Raw genomic sequence first — 20,249 nt, forward strand, 5'->3', positions numbered from 1 at the left:
TGTTTGTTTATTGCAGACTGAAGGAGGGTTTGATTCCTTGAAAGGCACAAGAAACAGATTGATCCACATCTTATTTCTTACATGATGTCTTGAAGTTTTTGCATAATTTGAGTTGTTCTAACTTTAAGCCTCAGTAACATGTGAAAGCTCTTTTTGGCACCTACGTTGTACATGTCTACAGGCTTTGGATATTTAGGATACTGGAACTTGATTTTATGGATGACATCCTTGGAAAACTCAAATTCTGAAGTTCAACCTATTTTTCCAGAGTTGTAGTGTACAATGTATTTCAAAGTTCCTGACATTCATGACATAGATACAAATGTAGTCGAATTTGACATGTATGGTTCACTTTGCCATTTGTGGCAATGTGTTACCAAAGCGTCATCCACAAATTTCAAATTTCTTAGGTTTGAACTTCCAATATCGGAAAGGAGATACATTGTATCTAAGACATCACTAAGGCCACTTAAATCGAGTTCATTTGCGAGTGAAAGCCCCAAAAGGTGTGATTTTGAGCACAAACATTAAGATGATCTTGTTTGAATGACATTTTCAATCAAAGAACTCAAACTTTTACATATAGCTCTTGAATAGCAGCTAGATTCAGTCTCTGAGGCTACAATATAAGGCACTGTAGCAAGCTGAATACATGTAACTAAGTTCAGAATGTCTTTATTCACAACCAAGGAGTAAAATAACAGCTGACATTTCCCTGACCATCTATCATCTTCTCCAGGGCAATATATGTATAATGACATGGTTCTACTTCACCCTGAAGCTAGGTGTCATTGCTGACAATACGGTCCCAAACATGAAGTACCATCACATACAAAATATTGTGAAACAGCAATGATAAGAAACTTGGGACCGCATTGTTAGCAGCGCCACCTGGCTGCAGCGCAAAGTGAACCAGTGAATTTGCCTTGGTTGTGAATAAAGCGCTTTGTTGTTCACTCTTTTACCAACGTGATGAAACTAACCACAGACTATAGCAAGCTGGTTATGTTTCATATAGCACAAAATATTGACAGGCACAAACCAGTGCATGTTCTAATCTTGTTTATGTGTAAAGGAGGACAATAAAATAATATGGAAGTATAATTTAACACAACTTTGAATAGAGTATTTCTAAGGCACATGTTCACAAAATATATAATACTTAAATCATCTAAACTTAAGAGAATAAAACATTTCTTTATAGTATTTTCTGCATAATTACATTTTTGGCATAACACAAAGAAAATATCAATTAAGTGTCAAGTTTACAACTATCTTTCATTGAGAATGAAGGTACATGTACAAGGTGCTCCAGATACAAACTTATACGTAATATTACATTTGGCCCAAACTTTACATTATTTTACACCTATTTACTTCCCTACTTATACTCTTAAACACTAAATATACATTTTCAAGAGAGCTGACAAACATTTACCTTTTCAGTTTGTTTTGAACCTTTCAATGCTGTACAAGTTACAAACACTTTGAAAATATCATATCTTTGGTATCATACTCATAGGTACGTTCAAAGGGTGCAAGTTACAAATTTAACATTAATTTTTTTTACAACCACCCTGAAACTTGGATTTCTCTGACATCCAAAAATATGTACACGTCTAAATTTGGCCTGTTGAAAAAGCACATTGCTTTTGTTGGCATCATCTTATAATAAATAGTTTTTTATTACAGTTTTGGCTTCAATTCTTCAATCAATAAATTTACAATTAATGGCTTTTACGTAACTTTTCTTGCAAAACTTCGTCTTTGCATGCGCACTCTCCTGAAAAAATTCTCAGAAATTTCAAGGTGGTTCTGTGTTGTATAATACATGACATCACTAGACATATTCAATATAACATCCTAGATCTTAGCAACAGTACATGTATCTTGTTATGTGCTTGATTATAAACTTACCTCCAATTCAAAATAGTTTCATATTAACTTAAAACTTAAAAGGAAACTAGGAAAAATCTCTAGATCACAGACTAGATTTGCATTAAAATTCTTAAACAAAAATTATTGCAAACTTCAAGGCTATGCCATGCAAAAAAATTGAATAAAAAAGTACAGTAACATAACTCTGGTTCTGGTACTAGCACCCTACTACTAAGGTGTCTGCATGCACTAAATTGCCACTGGCTCAAATACTCAGGGTTTACTCTAACTTCTACATGCACATCTTTCATCTCTCTAAAGGCACCTTTTAAAAGCACTGTGTTTGATGGGACCAGGGTACCAAATCCCTGTTTAATCTACACTCCAATACTCTCTCTCACCAAACAACCCAGGCTAGGGATCACTGGCTTTCTTTTATTACATCAAGGGAATATGAAGAACTTAAGAAACTTAACTGTAAACTTCAGGTGTTTTGCATAGCCACAATTTTGTGAAAGACAGCAAGAAAAATGTATGCTATAGCCAGAAAGTTGACAAATAATCTAGGGAAAAAAAGTTTTAGTTTGTTGCCTCATGGCCAGCTCGATTGCAAATTTTAAAAAAAAAAGGAGTCTTTCACATCAAATGAAAGCAAATAAAACAATTTGGTCAAAAACATGTCACTATTTTCATGTTGCTTGAATCTTAAACAGCCAGTAGTACTGTAGTTTCAAAACATGATTGCAAAACTTTCATATCAATGAAAAGTCATGTCTAGAAAGAATGTCTCAATCTTACATTTGACACATACCTAGGCTGCTGTCTGTGCAACCTGTATCTGTTAGCTGGTTGCCAACATAAGCTGTTTAACAGTACTATATTAGTTATTTCAAATGCAGAGCAACATTATGGCTACAAGCATTGTCTGTAGCCAGCATGATCTGTTTTTCACATAAACCGATGCACAGTATAACAGTTGCTTTTCTCCACAGAAAGTGTCTAGGATGTGTGTTGCCAATTGCAGAACACTTTACGAAGGTGAGACACTCACTCAATGATGTGGTGTGCGTTTGCTTGTTTACGTTGTCATGTGGAACACCTTAGGACAGGTGAGCCGCCCAGGTGTCATGCACAACACCTTACAACTGGTGAGCCGCCCAGGTGTCATGCGGAACACTGTACAGCAGGTGAGCTGCTCAGTTAGGATGTGTGTTTGTTTGTTTGTTTGTTTGTTTACATTGTTATGCGGAACACCTTACGACAGGTGAACTGCCCAGGTGTCATGCACAACACCTTACAACAGGTGAGGTGCCCAGGTGTCATGCAGAACACTGTACGACAGGTGCGACCCCCAGCAGAGCCTCCTCCAGCTTCTCCTTGTAGGTGTTGTACCTGTCCATCACCTGCCGCATGTGCTCATCCTCCTCCCGGTCCAGGATGATGAGGAAGTTGTGCAGCTCAGGCAGGCTGAACGCATCCCACTGGAGGGGGGAGAGATATGTGTTTAAAAAAAATTAAAAGTATCAATCTATTTAATTTCAAAATCTTATCCAGTTGCTTGAGTAATTATTTTTGGCGTATCTTATTACCTGGATGTCTAACCTTCATCAACGTATTTATCTATTGGTTCACTGTACAGTGGCATGCAGCCAGTCAAGAGGAAGAGAAAGTTTCTAGTTAATCTATCTATCCAAGTGTTATGTCTAAAACTTCAGTTGTAGAGGGGAATATATTGTACAGTCGGTACTGTAACAGTGGCCTCCCAGTGGACAGGGGTGAAAGATACATGTTTTGCATTGTACTGTATCTATTTCTGTATTCATTAATCTTTTACTGGACCAAGTACAGTTAGCACTCTTATCTATAGGGTATTTGTTAGAAAAGGCATTACAACCAGGGCTACCAAACTAGATCAGTTCTGTGACTATCACAAAGGGTTAGCCCTGGCGGCAGAGACAGCTAGATTCGGGCTTTTAACACAAATTCTGAAGTGATGATTGAGTGCAGTTAAGATCAAGTCCCTCCCGGACGGAGCCTTTTGACTTTTAGGTTAATTGATCTTTGCGTTCATGAGTCCTCACCATGATTTCTCCTGTGAACTCGTTTTCCTGTAGTACAAACTCGTGTTGTGTGTTGTTGGGTCCCCAATGTAGACTGAGGTGCAGCGGTTCTTCTGTGTCTGGTAATACCCTCATCAGGACTGGGGAAAATCAACAAAAACAGCAAGATCAGTCATAAGATACAGTAACAGTATCATGGGGGTTCTTTGCTATACCATCTTTGTAAGGCTTTGTTTCTGTGTCAATGGCTGGTAAATAAGCAAAGGCAAATGTGAGACTTGGAACAAAATAACACACTTCTGAAAATATTTAGTCTTAGACTACATCTTATTTTCATGCCCCAGTGCAAGTGTGATAAAAAAATGCATAGCCTCACAAACAGAGCCGGAACAATTTCTGTCGTCACCAGAGTAATTATGAAACACTGAGCTGAAAAGGCTGTGTCTCTCTAGTTACATCATGTCCAACTTAGATTTTGTTGCAAATTTTAAGGCATTTTTCAAGCAATGAATAAAAAAAACGCTTTGGAAATACGTAGCAAAAGTTCTTGTGACAGACTGTTTGACACCGAATTCCATTCACCCTGCCTTATGTAGCTACATGTAGAGCGCTGGGCAAACAGCTTTATGCCACTTGCAAATGATGGATGACAAAAAATGTAATCAAGAAGCAATTTCAATCAACAAACTATATCACAAGAGCAGTCACAACCTTTCCATTATTAAAATTAACCTTTTGCTGAGAGAGTCTTTCAGTCCAACATCTGTAAGTGGTTACAGGGTTATGCAGCAGGGAGAAGGTTAACCTTTACCACACTGAAGTAGTTGTTTGGCACCCAATTCTCTAGTGGTTACAGACATAGGCAGCAGGGAGAAGGTTAACCTTTAGCACAATGAAGTATCCGTTTGGCACTACATTCTCTGATGATTTGGTTTAAGATTTATTATTCAAACTCAAACTTTACACGATGAACATAATTTTATACAGTCTCTATTGGTTACAGAGTAAGGCAGCAGGGAGAAGGTTAAAGAAATGACCTTTGCCCGGTCGTGACCTTCCCATGTAGGCAGAGATTTATAAAGTCCAGTTATGACGTACAGCAGGGTTTGTCATACTTTCTCAGCCATGGTGACAGGTGGTGTAACCCAGGGTGGATATTTAGGTTGCCTATGTGTGTAGTACCTGTGGCTTCCACTTGTAGTCATAAATCACATCAGAATTAATATAAAAGGAACAATAAACTTTTTAAATTGTAAATCTTGAAATGTTTGCCGAGTTATTTTTGCGATTTTCATGGTGACCTTTTATCATGGTGAAATATCAACATTGCAAATATGTGTTTTGTAATTCCACTGTACTACATAATTTTTTTCAACCGTGAACTTCAAACAGCACTAAAAACTCCTTCTCACTCCTACTGTGAAATAAAACCTTAGGATAAGTAAATGCATGATTGTACATGTATGAAGCCTCATTGTTTCAGCAGCCCAGCTTTCCACAAGGCATTTTTCTGGTTTGCTCTGGTTATATTTACTGATTCGAAATCCTTTCATTTCCATGTTTCCATTTGGCCCTCAGTGGTACCTGCCTAGTACTAAGAGGTCACAGATTTCTCCTCCTATACACTTGTTTTGATGCAGATCTACTTCAATCTGCACACACTACACGTCACCGTCTACAGGACCCCCCCTCAAGGCCCTACAGTCTCCAGCCGGCCTTCTGACGTCAGCATAGACTGTTCTTCACACACACTTAACCCCACAAGTGGCTCAGACCTGCACGATCCACGCTGGAGTGTTTTCCACAGAGTAGGTGAACCACAGAGAACAAAAGGGGCCGAAAACCTGTTTATCTCAAGTTTAGCAGATAGATATAATGTCCAAAAAGGAAAGAGATGTGGGGAAAGAAATCCTACATTCTACCTTTTAAATGTAGTTTTGAATGCTTCAATAGCCATAGACTTTTTAAACACAATACAACAAACATTGTTTATTTTGAATTTGGTAAGACACTTGACGAGACAAATGGAATTTGATACTGTCCCTTGGAAAGGGGACATTGGAAAATATTCTGCCCTGCAATTGGTGGAGGCAAATGTTGGCTTCTTGGATTGAATAACTGAATATACTGTGATACATTAATTTTCACAGGCACTTAATTCTGCGGTAGACAGGGAAAGGAGGTTTAGCTGCAGTGTTTTGAGTTCCTGGCAGAAACAATTCTGTACAGAAGTAATACATTTAACACATATTTGCAGTATCATGAATGTGTGGTGGAGAGGTCAAAGTGAAAAATGCCAAAATAATCCCCTAGCAAACATTTGAAGAATATTGTAATTCACTTTAACTTCACGGTGGCCACAAGTGATTTACACTGGCAACGGATGCGTGAAGGAATAGATGATAACAACAGGTTTTTTCATGGTGATGACAAGTGCACGGTACAGAGGTGACTGTGAAAACAGTGAACATAAAGTTACAGTGAAAGAAACAAGAATTACAGTAATATCTTTAAATTTGGAAATTAAAAAAAAAACCTCACCGTTGCCCTCCCGTTCCACCGTCTTCTCGAACAGAGCGAACTTCCTGGGGTTGTCCGTGACCTTGAACTTCTTGAGCAGCGCCTGGATGACCTCGCGAACGGTCGTGTCGCTAGTGATGTGCAGCGCCTTGATCGTGTCTCGCGGGAGGTGGAACGTCGTCGTCTCCTTTATCAGGGGTTTGAAAATTAAGGTTAAACTTAAGGTAGTCCCATCAAGCCATTTTGAGGCCGTAGGGGCAGTGGGTTGTTTGTTATTCACTGTATCCAGGGTACATAGTCTAATTCTTGATTTGTTAACTGTAAACTTAATATTAGCTGATTTAACGGTCACTATAGTCAACAGCTAGAATTTCATCATCGCAAATATCTGATCACTAATATTTGAGACGGTAATGTTTGTCCCCACTGTTAAATTTAAGTGCTGTGACCTACTCCATTTCCCCCTAACAGCTATATTTTCCTGCCGCTATATTAAAGTGATTTACAGTATTGGAAGGTGGAGCCTAACCCTCTCCTTCCACTGCCTGGGTTCTGGGCCAAACACCCTAACCATTATGCCAACACGACACCACACTTATCAGTAGCCTGAGTGCCATCCTGTTTAGTTCCAGGCTCTACCTTCACCAACTTATTAGGGGTATTGGACAAAAAATGAAAGAAGTCGTAAGCCTTTCACAATTAAGTTTTTAATTTTGGGTCCTTGTTTTGACAGATTTGGTAAATATGCAGTTGAGAGCCTCAAATCTGGCACAGTTTTCGTTTTTAGTGATTGTGCGTGATTCTGGGGAAAAAATTTGACCGTGCGGCAGGCCTACCTTTATTGTGTCCTCCTGGTCGTTGATTCGTAGTGAGCCGTAAAGGGTCAGGGGTCGGGTTCCGGCAGCGACCGTGACGGGTCGCGACAGGTTCATGTGCACGCGGATGTAGCCTCGGAATGATTCGCCGTCGGCTTGCTGTTGGCGAAAATAAACAAGCCATACTAAGTTACTACAACGTATAAGGTTTGAAATGGTAGCACAGCAGCTGGTTATATTACACTGACCTGTCACACCTCAAAAGTCGTAAGCCTTGTTTGGAGCTATCTAGTGAGAATGCTCCTACAGTACTTGGTGGCAATGAGTTCCACTCTATGACAGTTCTAGGGAAAAACAAAGTTTTGATAACTCTGGCGCTTGAAGGCTTGACAATTTCTTTTTTCTTTTCTGAGCTGGTACTCATAAACATAAGGTCCTATAGTTGTCAGTTTGAATGTTTGTAGAGTATAGTATGTGGTGGATAAATTCCTGCCACACAAGAAGTGTTCAGTGATCTGGCATAGTGTAAAAGCAGAAGACAGCGGAGGTATTCTGGTGTTGTCAGTTTGTAAGGTAACGCTAAAAAGCAAAATCCTGCCACACAAGTGGTGTTCAGTGACCTGGAATAGTCTAAAAGCAGATGACAGTGCAGGTATTCCTGTTAGGGATGAGGTCATACATATTATATGACTTGTGGTGGCTACAAATTAGTAAAATGCAGCCACACCAGTGGTGTTCAGTGACTAGGAATTTTAAACATTGAGGATAGTATAACATTATGAAAGCAGAAGACAGTGCAGGTATTCCCATGGTAGGGATGAGGTCATACATATATGTGGTGGCTACAAATTAAAGTAAAATCCTGCCAGACCGGTTACTGTTATTGTTAACAGTAGTGTTCAGTGACTTGTCTAGGAATAGTTTAACACATGGAGGTAAGTGTAAGGAAAGCAGAAGACAGTACAGGTATTCCAGGACCTGTAGTAAGAATGAGGTCATACATAATTATGGGGGGCTACAAATTTAATTAAAGTTAAATCTGGCCAAACCAGTGGTGTTTTCAATAAAGTATTACTAAGTAACAGTATGTTCAGTGACTTGTCCAGGAATAGTTTAACACATGGAGGTGAGTGTAAGGAAAGCAGAAGACAGCGTAGGTATCCCTGTGTTAATTAGGAACGCCCCCGGAAGTATGACCTTGGCACAGAACCAGAAGGATGTACGTGTATGACCTTGGCACTAAGACAAGAGGAAATGAGATCAGAACCTGGCTTTTAGCTCTGACCTCAACAGGAAAAATAGCTACCGGTAAGGCAGAACTGGGCCAGTACAATACAACTACTTGTTTCTCAGGGAGGACAAAAATACAAGCCTATGATTAACTGTGAGAAAAAAGGGATATGATATTGTAGAATATAAGGCTACCTTGGGTGCATGTTGATAGCTCAGTTTAATTTGTCAGCTGTTTTCTTGACCTGACTGTCCAGTATTTCTCCCATTCCATCTAATTTATCTTAAAACAATACATTTCATTGATGTCGCTCAAGCAAAACTGGAGTTACTTTAAGTTAACAAACTGCTATGGTTATAATTAGGTACGATTCTGAGATCATAAGGTACACTCATCTGTCAGTATCGACCATACATACCTTAGCTTGGTATGTACAAATTTTAAAGAAACACAATCCTACGCAAATCTGGCTTCATTAATATTAGAGGGACTGCATGCTTTCTTCCGTAAAGCGTAGGCATCTTATTTTTATTTCCCGCAATTCGTAGGGAAAACCGCCTTAGTCACATAATTGGTGGCAAGGCAACCAAATTTTGCTTATTAATAATTACCTTCCTTGATTTTAGCGTAATACGTAGGAGGTTCTTCTGAATTTAGCGTAGAGCATTGTCTCCCCCCATGCAGACTCTCTTATTGATTAGTATGATCATACTACATGTACATGGATTGGCTATATAATATAGCTAGGAACATACCAGTTGCAGCACAAGGCCGTTGGTCTCAGCGTTGTACTGCTCCACCGCTCGCCGCACCTCCTCTTTGGTCATGTGACCCGAGCCGCCCGTGTTCAGGTCTGGGGAATTCTGGGAAGGAGACATCATGACTGAGTTTCAAATCTAAAAAGTTCTCAATTTTATTTTCATGTCCGTAGAACAAATTTCTGAGTTTCAGGGGAAAAAAGGAACATTTTCCAACTGACATTGTTGTACTACTCCTGGCCCATAAGCTTCAGGTGCACATGCTAAGTAGCTTTAAAGAACAGTTGCAGTCAGATATGCAAAGACTAGGTGTAACAGACCGTTCGGTGTAATATGACCAGCTGCTGCCGCGCCGCGTGCCTGCGAAGCTGGTGTGTTACCCCTAATGGCGGTTATACCGGCTATATAGATACAGATACTAGTAGATCTAGCCAGGGCATGAAAATTAAGAATGCTTTTTCTGTCACCAACACATGTACTAATTAGCAAGAGTGTATTTTGATCTCTCTAAAGTCTATATGAACATTACTCAGTTAATTCATTTATTTGCACAGTGGTTTTTTATTTCCCATGGCCAGTAGAGGGAAATGTTTTTTTGTGGCTTAGCTTAAAGTCACTGTTGAAACAATTTCGTAGTACAGACAAACTGTAATAATGCTATGGAAACACTATCTGAAGTGTCATGAATGTGTGGTAGAGAGGTCACCACAAAAATGAAAACACCAAGAAAGTTTACAGTACTATGATATTGCAACAGCATTCTGCATGGATTCTATCTGGGTTTATGTCACATGAATAATAAAGACAACTTGTAACATGAGATTTAGGGTGGCATTCCAACTTTTAATTTCATTAGTCATGCCTTGATCCCCCCAAAAAACATAAATGTTTGATTTCATACCCATCATACCAGCACTAATCCATTCCTTCTGCTTATGAATTCGAGATGTGTTATACTTAAAGCAGTATCTGAGGGTCTGCATGGGGGGTCCTGACAACACTTTACACTGAATTTAGGACAGAAGAACCCCCTACGTATTACCCTAAAATCAAGGAAGGCAGTTATATAGATGGCTTTCTCAACGAATTACAGAAATATAAAACAGACTGCCTACCCCTTAGAGAAAAGAGAATCCACACTCATATCTAACACCTGTCACTTAAGATTTGATGACACACAATATGCTACTTTCCAAATTTACTTTTTCTTCAAATTTTACCAAGATTGTAATAAAATTCCCCTTGCAAATGCAAAAAAAAATACCCAGTGGCAGAAAGGTAATTTAGACCAAATCCCCATGGGTAATCCAATTAGGAAGTCAATATTGGCAGAACTAACCAGCCACACGTGTACACACAGTTCTACTGGCTATATCAGGCTATTTCTGGAGACTTACATCATTTTCTGTCTAACAAGGCCTCGCACTGTGACTTACACTTTTATTAGACTTTGATAAAAGACATGCACGGCCTGGGGACAACTTTCAAAGGTTGGCCATGAAACTTATTGCAGTGCAGATGCTGACAGATTTTCAATAAATCTTTACTTCAATACAAAAGACTTTCACCTTCTGTTAATAAAAGACGTGTGTCGCCTGGGCCCAACTTTCAACATAGAAGGGTTGGGATTAACCTCAGAAAGGATTTGTTTCTGCAGAAGTTCTTAGCTGAATGTATTCTTCAGTCTGACAGAGTATCCAGGCTTATTACGGTTGTCATGAACACCTTTTCACACAGTTCTACTGGCAATATCAGGCTATTTCAGGAGGATTACATCATTTTCTGTCAACATTGTAGGCCTTGCACTGTGACTTACACTTTTATTGGGCTTTAATAAAAGACATGCAAGATTTGGGACCAACTTTCAACACAAGGTTGGAGTAGCTTCAAGACATATTTGTTCCTAGCCAATTTATTAGCTTATGAGAGAAAGTATCCAGACTTACCACTTTCAACACACAAGGTTAGGAATTAATATATTTGTTTCCTGAGCATTTATTAGCTTCTAACAAATAGAAATCCTCAGTCTGACCAAGGACTTGGTCTGACAGAAAACATCCAGACTCATTACTACTGTCAACAATTAAATTAGTACATAAGACCGGTATTTGTTAGTACATGATGTCAGTTGATATCAAATAGGTTGGTTTATCAACAGGATAACTTGAGATGTTTAATTAATTAGCCTGGAATCCAAACCTATTATAGCTCCCGAGTCTCCTCTCCAGAGCCATAATAGGTTTGGATTCCAGGCTACAATTAATGGGCACTGAATAAAAATGATTTTCTTTCCTGATGTCCCAAGGGAGTAAATGTTGGTTGTTTGGGAGGTGCAGTCTGTAAGAAGGAAAAAAGGAAAACTATACTGCTTTCACAAAGGTTTGGCATGAAGCATACGATACGTATATTGCAATGCAGATGCTACTAGACTTACATTAGATCCTGAAGGACATGTTTGGCCAGGGGCATCTTCCTATCACACAAGGGTGATAGTTATCTTCAGGGCAAATTTAAATTTGTTTCCAGGGAATTGATACCAAACAGATCTAGACATCCTCTTGCAAAAAATAGACTAAAATTACTGATTACTTCAGCCATTTCTCTTTACCATGCAGCTGGTATATACATGTTATGTTGAAGGCTTTCCAGAATGATACAGATACCACAAAATATTTGATACTAAATTTTGAGGTTTGTATACAAGGAGGAGGGAGTCTCTTGTAACCCTATGGAAAAAGGAAAACTATATATGCTGCCTTGACAAAGGTTTGCCATGATGACACATATTCCAGAGCAGATTTGAGATTTACCGTACACTTAAATTTTGACTAATCGAAAAGCCTTACAAGGTTTGTATATTAGTTAATAATAATAAGAAGAAGGAGGCAGTCTCTACTCTTGGGAAATAGGAAAAAGGTTTGCCATGAAACATATTACAGACTGAGAGCAGATTTGAGATTTACGGGATATCTTGACCAATCCAAAAGTCTTACCAGGTTTGTGGTAGCCAGTCGTGCGTGTTCCGTGGTCGGGCTGTCGGGGGTGGTGAAAGGACTACCCCCCTCGGTGGGAGTGGAACATTCCAGAGAGACGGAGGGTCGGCACCTAACGTGACAGGTGTATCTGCAGTCTGGGGGAAACAAGGAAACGTTACGATAAAGCCAAGACCTGCATCAAGATATAGGCACCTGGTGGTCTGCCATCAAGACAGTCAGGACATACATGTATAATAAAACATAGAACAAAATGTGCCTCAAACATGCACATATTCACTAATCTTAACCACTGTGACAAGTGAGGGGAATAACATGTCAGTGAAAGTGTGCCGCCTCATAAAAGTTTTGCTCCCTCTTAGTCTAAGTGCTATCAAGTTTTACTTTTACTATAAGTTTTAGAACTTTTCAGGGAAGTGATTCAGAAGTATGTACTGATAGTACATTGCAACGTTAACTTTCTATATAAACTATATGAACAAAGTCCAGGAACAGAAACCACAGAAACAACGGGTCTCTATATTTCACAGTCAGATCTGTATCAGTTCAACTTCATGTATGACCTCCACCAGGCCTTCCTACGGGGGTATGGATTGTAGACTTTACAAAAAAAGTGATTGGCCAGTAGAGTCAGTCCACAGTAAGATTAGTAATTCCCCCTAATTTTACCCTAATTTTTCCCTCCTGGCAAATACTGTAAAATTTAATGCAGAAATGTTTAAGCCGGCGTCACAATTAATGCGAGCGTCGGCCGACTTTGTAAATCGTCCAAAGCTCGCCGAATGTCAAAATCGCCCGAGCGTCGACCGTATTTTCCAATAGAAATCTCGGGTGACTTCCGTCGAACACTAAAAGCTACAAATTCCCCATGAGATGGTACCATCACTTGGACATGGACGAAGTCGGAATCGACTTACCTGGTAAAAGGCCAATATTTGGATCAACTTTGATTTCTAAAAATCGCCCGAAGCCCGCGTAATCGGCAGGACGTCGGCCGTACTTCGGCCGAAAATGCACATTTAAAGCTCGCCAACACGTCGGCCGAGCTGAATTTCTTATTTGTGACGGGGGCTTTAGGGTGGTTTAATGTTCGTGTTTTCTGCGGTAAGCTCTTTGCCGCAAACATTTCTGCCTGTGTTTCTGTAGCACTAGTACTACTATTGTTTCAAACCCGAACTTAAAGCCACCGCGAACACTCCATTTTCTCCCTACCGTGAAATTAAAATCTTAAATGCATTTACAGTTTTTTTCCCTATAGCCGGCGTGGTTAGCACTAGTTAAATAGTAGAGACTAAACTTCATGTGTGAACTGACCTACAAGGCAGCGACACGACCTACAGGTGACTACAAGTGCCAGCACACACACACACCTGCGTCAGGACTCAGGTCAATATTAGCACACGTCAACAGTCAGGTACAATGTACAAGGCACACCTGTTTCCTACTATCCTAGTGTGCTGTATGTGTACATATATGTTTGAGCAAACTTTTCTTCTATTGGCTTGAAATCAATTTATGACATAGTTAATAAATATCACTGTAGATTATATTTGATATAATAAAGTAGTAATTAGAAAAATACACCTAGATTGTTTATTATGTTATATGTTCATTGCCATACATTGTCACCGTTGCAATTGTTGTGCAAATTAAACCATATCATAAAAAGATGGGGGTCAGCAGATTTCTTAAAGTAAAGAATCCAAAGTACGCTCAACCCAGTACAAGTGACCGCCTTTTCGGTGGTGCCTTAGATGATTTTTCCAACTAACATATTAAGAATCCTGTCTATGGTGACCACCAGTCGACATAGACAAGATTCTATTGGTCCCCTGAGGGGTCTTCTTGGGCAGTTTTGACTGTGAACACAGCATAATACAAAGAAAAATCTAGTCTAAGGTAAACTGTTAATATTTCCTGTACTAGTATGTTAATATTTCCTGTATGTTAATGACCCTTGTATTAAATTGCAAAATGGTTGTTTCCAGAAAAAATGTGCACGTTAGAATGTCAAACAAGTTTCACTTTTTGTTTGCATGACTTTTCCTCCACTTTAACCACAAGTCTCCACCTAGTGAAAACTTACTCAATTCACTCATTGTCTGGATTTCTGACATCCAAAATTACATGTTTTGACCCCCTTATTACTGCCGCTAAATGGCAGGTTTCGTGGCTATTGTCTGGTTTGCCCGCAGGGTACATAATTTTCTTGATTCTCTTGTTGGTGGTGGGCAGGTGTGGCAAAGATATATAATTTTGGGACAAATTATGGAATTACTGTGGCGCCAGCATGCGTACGAAAGTTGTAAAATGCTGTTACATAAGCGTTGTCACAAAGCCACTGGTCACAATGTGTAATAGATTTTGAAATTGGTGGTGTTAGGACGATAACCTGTTTTGGTGAAAAAAGATCCACCATCAAAGTTTTGGATGGATTTGAATTTATCCCCTCTTGCAAGATTTCCACTAACTTGTGGAGTGAAAGTGTTGATTTTCATACACATGTAAGCTAGTACAACATGTACATTGTACTAGTCTAAGGATAACAACCTGTTTAATGGCTAAGGATCAAAGTTTGGACAGATCTGAATTTATTACAATAAGTCAGTCATCCCTCTAGCATATATATATATATGGCCTCCGTCGGTCAGTATTGACCATGGTAAAATCCTAATTCACAACAGCCCTACAGCATCGACTATGGCTAAACAGCCCTATACGAGAATGGCAGTCTCTGCCACAAAAATCACATCTGTAAGCTGACTCAGTTCTGTTGCAAAGCTCTTTTCTCTTTTCATCCCTCTAGCAAGATTTCAATAACTTGTGGAATGAATGTGTCGTATGTCTTGTTCATGTACTGTCACAAACCAAGGTCCTTGTGCAAACCCACTGATCACTGTCAGATAAAGGTACTAAAAGCCCTTTGTGTGGCAAAACCTGAAGGGCCCATCTGTGCTGTTGATGTGAGTTCTACTTATTTAGCCACTTATTTCGCCACGTTGTCGCCACATAATTGTTGTTTCTGTTCCAAGGCCATGGTGTCGGGCTGGAAATACTGGGGGCATAAATTATGCACTTTTCAACTTCTTTTGTGCATCCAATTTGGAGCTGTGCACCACATTTTTGCAATTTTTAAACTGTTATTTAATACTATATGTAAAGGTATCGCACACTCAAGTATTGTGTATATAGCATATTCTTGACGTTTAAGTAGTGTCAGAAAAAGAGTGAGTGAGTGTATTACTTACTAAGGGTACTTTAAACTTTCAGATTCAACTTCTGGAGAGAGGGGATCTGTAATTAAGTTTTGTTGATGATTCTACTCTTATGTTGTGCACCCAAATTTTGTAAGTGCAACTAAATTTCTAGGCTAGGTGCACCAGTGACCTATTCCCCAAAATGAATTTGGAGTCCTGAAGGGGTCGGGCTAAGCCTACAGTACAGCCCTGTGTGCTGAACTGGAAGTAAAACACACACACAGACAGTCCGCCCTACAGTACAGCCCTGTGTGCTGAACTGGAAGTAAAACACACACACAGACAGCCCGAGTCAACAAAGCCTGCAGGCCGTCAGACCACGGGCGGAACAGTTCCGGCCGTTGTAAGGTCACCGTTACATCATGCATGTCAGGGCGACTGTGGCCGAACACAATCAGCTTCGGGGTACTGAAAACAGGCTGGGATTTCTGCCGCATTGTCTGGTTCAAGCCAGCGGATCACTGACTTCTTTTAACATGGAAATCTATACTATTCAATACTTGACAATCACTTGTCACAAACAATTCTGATACAACCAGTGAGCATGAAAAATTCAGTGCCAGAAAAATACAAAATGTTTGAAAGACAAAAGTTTTTGAGTGATTCACTGTCTCAATGACAGCACTTCCATGTACAGGATATACAGTAAGGAAGTATCAAAATCATTCAAATAAAATAAAAGATAAGTCTTGTATTTGCATGTATATTTCAGTGTGTATAAGCTGACATGACTTGACAGCCATTACTTCACTGCATCGCCATGTTGTAATTTCAATGAATGAATAAATAAATAAACAACAACATAAAACTACTTTGTAGCCCTAGGGCGAGAAATATCACCTCGGTAGATTTGTCAAGACATGTTAGCTAGTACATGTACACCATTGTAAGGAAAAACATTTATCAGAAATTAATCTGAAGACAAAATTGATTAAAGTTCACGCATAAGATTATTACAAACACTAGTAAGGAATTAGATGACACAAAATGAAGAATAATTACTTGATGTTCCTCTGCATGGTGAAAACATGGGATCCGTAGTTTTAGCTTTCAGTCCTGACCCAGAATATCCGCTGTCTCCCGTTCCCGGGTCGCTTTCCGTCGCGACATCGTCCAACGTTTCATCGAAGTCCGCCATATTTCCGTGTTCTCCCGCGCTCAACAGGTCCATCCTACTCCCGGTCAGTCTGCGCAGTCGGTCCTCGATGACCATGACCTTGTGAAGGATCATGGAAATCTGACACTTCAGACTCGAGACGTTCGGGTACTGAAGGTGCACGTTCACATCACACTCCGACAGGCTCTCCAAGTCGCTGTCGTAGTATCCCAGCTTGTCCTCACGTACCTCTTGTTCCTCCTTCGCGCTCCCGTCGAGAAACGTCGACAGGAGAACGATTTCTTCCGCCAGCGATCTCTTCTTGTGACGTTGTAGTCTCCGGTTCACACGTGCGAAGTCCTCCTGGGCTCCCGCCTTCATAAGAAGCACCTCCCTCCCCTCCACCAGCGTATCCACATCGTACAACTCGCACAGGTAGCTGGACAGGTCCTCCCTGGTCGTACACTCCTCCTTGTGGTCCAAGTCGCTCAGTAAAGTCAGCAGGCTGGGAGACTGGAAGAGTTTCTCAGCCATGGTACTCTCCACCATTCTGACGGGCTTCTTCCCTTAACGCCCACACTAGTGAAGTGACGGTCCACACACACGGTACACAACAACACAGCAATTGGCAAACAAAAGCCGCACACAAACTGTCGGCCAACCGGCCGTTACACGTAACAACGGTTAGGTTCAACAAGTCAAGTCTCTCGAGGCGGGACTGGGTAACAAAGGCGGAGCTAACGGCAGGTTTTTCTGACGTGGCGTGTTGGCTGGACCGGCGGCACCACTACAGTACATACATGTACAGCATGCGTGAGAAATGAGTCAGGAATCCCGGCTAGACTAATTTCACCACCCTCCTGTCGGTAGCACAACAGGAAGTGTGACTGAACCTGCTGCACTCCTTCCTCTCACAGTCTACATGTGCCGGGCGGAACTAAAGAAGCATGTGGTTCTCATCACTCACAAAATTCTTCTGCCCCTGTTTCTCCTATTGAGTCATGATCATTTAGTCGAGCTTGCCTAAGGTTGAATGATATTTCTGACTTCGGGAGAAGAGATGCTGGTTCAGTGAGCGTTAATTCAGTGCCAAAAAGTGGTCCAAGACTGGCCTTGCACTGAGCAAACTTGTTAAACAAAAAAATTCTTCACCAATCACACTAACACGCTTCAATTATTCCTGCTTTTCAATGGAGAAAATTCACTTTGTGACAATTGTTACCTTTTATGTCATGCCCTATTTTTGGACTCCTTTCAGCAAAGGTTCGGTTCGGGTTTTTTTTCATCCTTCTTGCTTCAATTATCTCCACTTTTCAATGAAGAAAATTCACTTCCTTTCACCTACAGAATTGTTACCTTTTACGTCATGCCCTATTTTTGGTTTCCCTTCCGACAACACAGAAAACAGAAAGAAGATCCTTTCAGGTCAACAAAGAGAGCGTGACGTGTGATGAGTACCAGAGAACGGCATTCACCCCGGCCTTATCGGGTTTCTGCACGGCCAGATGGTTTAGGTTCCATGGAAACTGCTATCAGCTACAACCCGGCTTCCTTTCAAATGGATCAATAAGATATTACCCCTGGTGTTATTTATAGGTTCAACAGGAGGAAAGTGGGGGAATTAGGGGAGTGCTTGGTGATTCTGGAACTGCGTGTTTGACAAACGTGCAGAGTCAATAAGCGCGGGCACACTGAAGGCTTTATCTGGACCTGTATGTGCTTTGTGATGTAGGGGTGTGAAAGGGGTGTGTTCACCGTAATGGGTTCAGTCATTCAGCTAACCACAAGCCAGTTTTAACTGCCAGTTCTAATCTGTGGTGTTCTCAAAGGCAGAGAGAAGTTATTGTGATGGTAGGAATAGCTGCTAGGGCAACCGCATTTAAACATCAACAAAGTTCTTTGGCTGTAAAATTTTCAATTCTTCCTCTTCTTTTATTTTGTTGACTTTTTCAGTTTCTTTGCTTGTTCCTAAATTCCAAAATTGTTACAGCACATAGCATATGGTATTGCTAACAAATGTGAAAGTTCTGATAATAAAGGAAAACGTTTAAAAAAATTGCAACAAACGTTTTTATAAAACCAGATACTCTAGTGAAAAAAAAGGGAGCAAACTTTTGACCAGAAAAAAAAGGCACACAAAAGTTTTCACAAATTCACAGAACTTTCTTTGTCCGTCCCCAACCAAGTAGAACCGACTTGCACATCTGGACTTTCGAGTTGGTGAAAAATAGGCTTTTTACATAATGTACTATTCAGTATTATAATTCACAGGAGGGGGCCGAAATACAAAGGTTCAGCTTTACTGGGGACTGGAACTACAGAGAATAATTGGCACCGAAAAAGATGGTGAAACCGTAATAAAAACGATATATACAAAAACCTTGTCCTAGTTCCCAGTTCCATGGTTTGAATGCCACAATTTGATGTACAACTAGAAGAGTCTGATATATCTTTATAACACAAACATCACTTTTTCAGGGGTTTCTTAACTGTAAAGAACTAGGAACATTTTCCTGATTACATTTTACAGTCTAAAATTAGTGGAAATCAGATTTGATATTTTTCTAAATTTCATTGGCTGGTAAATGGTATTACCAGTATAAATGGATATCATGTACGATACTTCGATACAGTGAAATGGAGAAGGGCTAGCAACCCCTCCCTGTAAAAATACTGTAAATGCAGAAATGTTCACGGTGGTTTTGTGTTCACAGGTCTCGCACTAAGCTCTCCTCCGCGGACTGAAGACCACCGTGATTAGGGGCGTGAACATTTTTTGCCCTCCGAGGCTCCGACCCCCTTGTCTACTATCGTCTCAAACGCAAACTTAAAAACACAGCGAACACTCCATTTTCTTCCTACCGCAAAATTAAAACCACGCGAACTTAAATGCGTTTACAGTATACCCTGCTACTGAAGCAGCAATGAAACATGCTGCCATATCTGCTACTAGGCACAAGTACAAGGGACTGAACTAACAACTGTAACTGCAGCAAGCTGTGAGTGGTGCCTTATCAGTGAAGCAGGGAGGGTAAGTGGGCTCAAAGGGCAGACAGATAAAGTGGGGACAAACAGGCACCACACATACAACTGTGTCACACCTGGGGCTTTGAAGTCGTGTTTGATTTACCTTAGTTTATGATTATATCATGTGGTAAAAACCTTTGCTAAATAAACACATCATGAGCACACCTCTGCAAAGGCATCATCTACCCAGTACAGTGTAGTTTCCTCAAAAGGCTCTTTTGAGAACACCTTGATGATAAGATTTAACAGAGTTTCTGTACTCAAGTGATCAATAGAGCAATAAACAATCAATCCATCAATGACTTTCCCTTCCTGGAAGAAGTGAAACCAAGGAAGCTAGACACCATTTCAGGTGGACGGAGTGCGTAGGTAGTAGGTATTTTGTAATTACCAATAATTTCACTGTACCTGTATTTGTAAATCAATACATCAATACCCCGGTAAGTAATGACCAAGAACCCCAGATAAACTCCCCACACAGGTTACTCCTGTCCAGGTGTTTCATTCATCTATAACCAATAACTAATGATCAATAACTCACATTTACACCTGAGCGCCTGTCTCATGTAGAATCCCCAGATAAACTCCCCACACAGATCACACCAGGTGGGGTT

General features: G+C 40.3%; 1 protein-coding gene across 1 annotated transcript; it reads right to left on the reverse strand.

Moving 5' to 3' along the window:
- Positions 1-659: 659 nt before the first annotated feature.
- Positions 660-17,520, reverse strand: LOC136434373 (ras association domain-containing protein 1-like). Its single transcript, XM_066427161.1, has 7 exons — positions 16,515-17,520; positions 12,256-12,392; positions 9,260-9,367; positions 7,295-7,432; positions 6,480-6,645; positions 3,960-4,078; positions 660-3,359 (listed from the first exon to the last, which is right to left on the reverse strand). The coding sequence occupies exons 1-7, from the start codon at positions 17,155-17,157 to the stop codon at positions 3,198-3,200; spliced, it is 1,473 nt and encodes a 490-aa protein (XP_066283258.1). The 5' UTR covers positions 17,158-17,520; the 3' UTR covers positions 660-3,197.
- Positions 17,521-20,249: the final 2,729 nt, after the last annotated feature.

The sequence above is a fragment of the Branchiostoma lanceolatum genome, chromosome 5, assembly GCF_035083965.1.
Source record: "Branchiostoma lanceolatum isolate klBraLanc5 chromosome 5, klBraLanc5.hap2, whole genome shotgun sequence".
Lineage (NCBI taxonomy): Eukaryota > Metazoa > Chordata > Leptocardii > Amphioxiformes > Branchiostomatidae > Branchiostoma > Branchiostoma lanceolatum.

What these genes read in the sequence shown, in the direction of transcription:
- LOC136434373 (XM_066427161.1), bottom strand. Translation starts at nt 17,157, where the DNA reads ATGGTGGAGAGTACCATGGCTGAGAAACTCTTCCAGTCTCCCAGCCTG. An exon ending in ACCATGCAGAGGAACATCAA is followed by an intron (nt 12,393 to 16,514) that starts GTAATTATTCTT and finishes TGTTTCCCCCAG; the next exon opens with ACTGCAGATACACCTGTCAC. An exon ending in ACGGCCTTGTGCTGCAACTG is followed by an intron (nt 7,433 to 9,259) that starts GTATGTTCCTAG and finishes TTTCGCCAACAG; the next exon opens with CAAGCCGACGGCGAATCATT.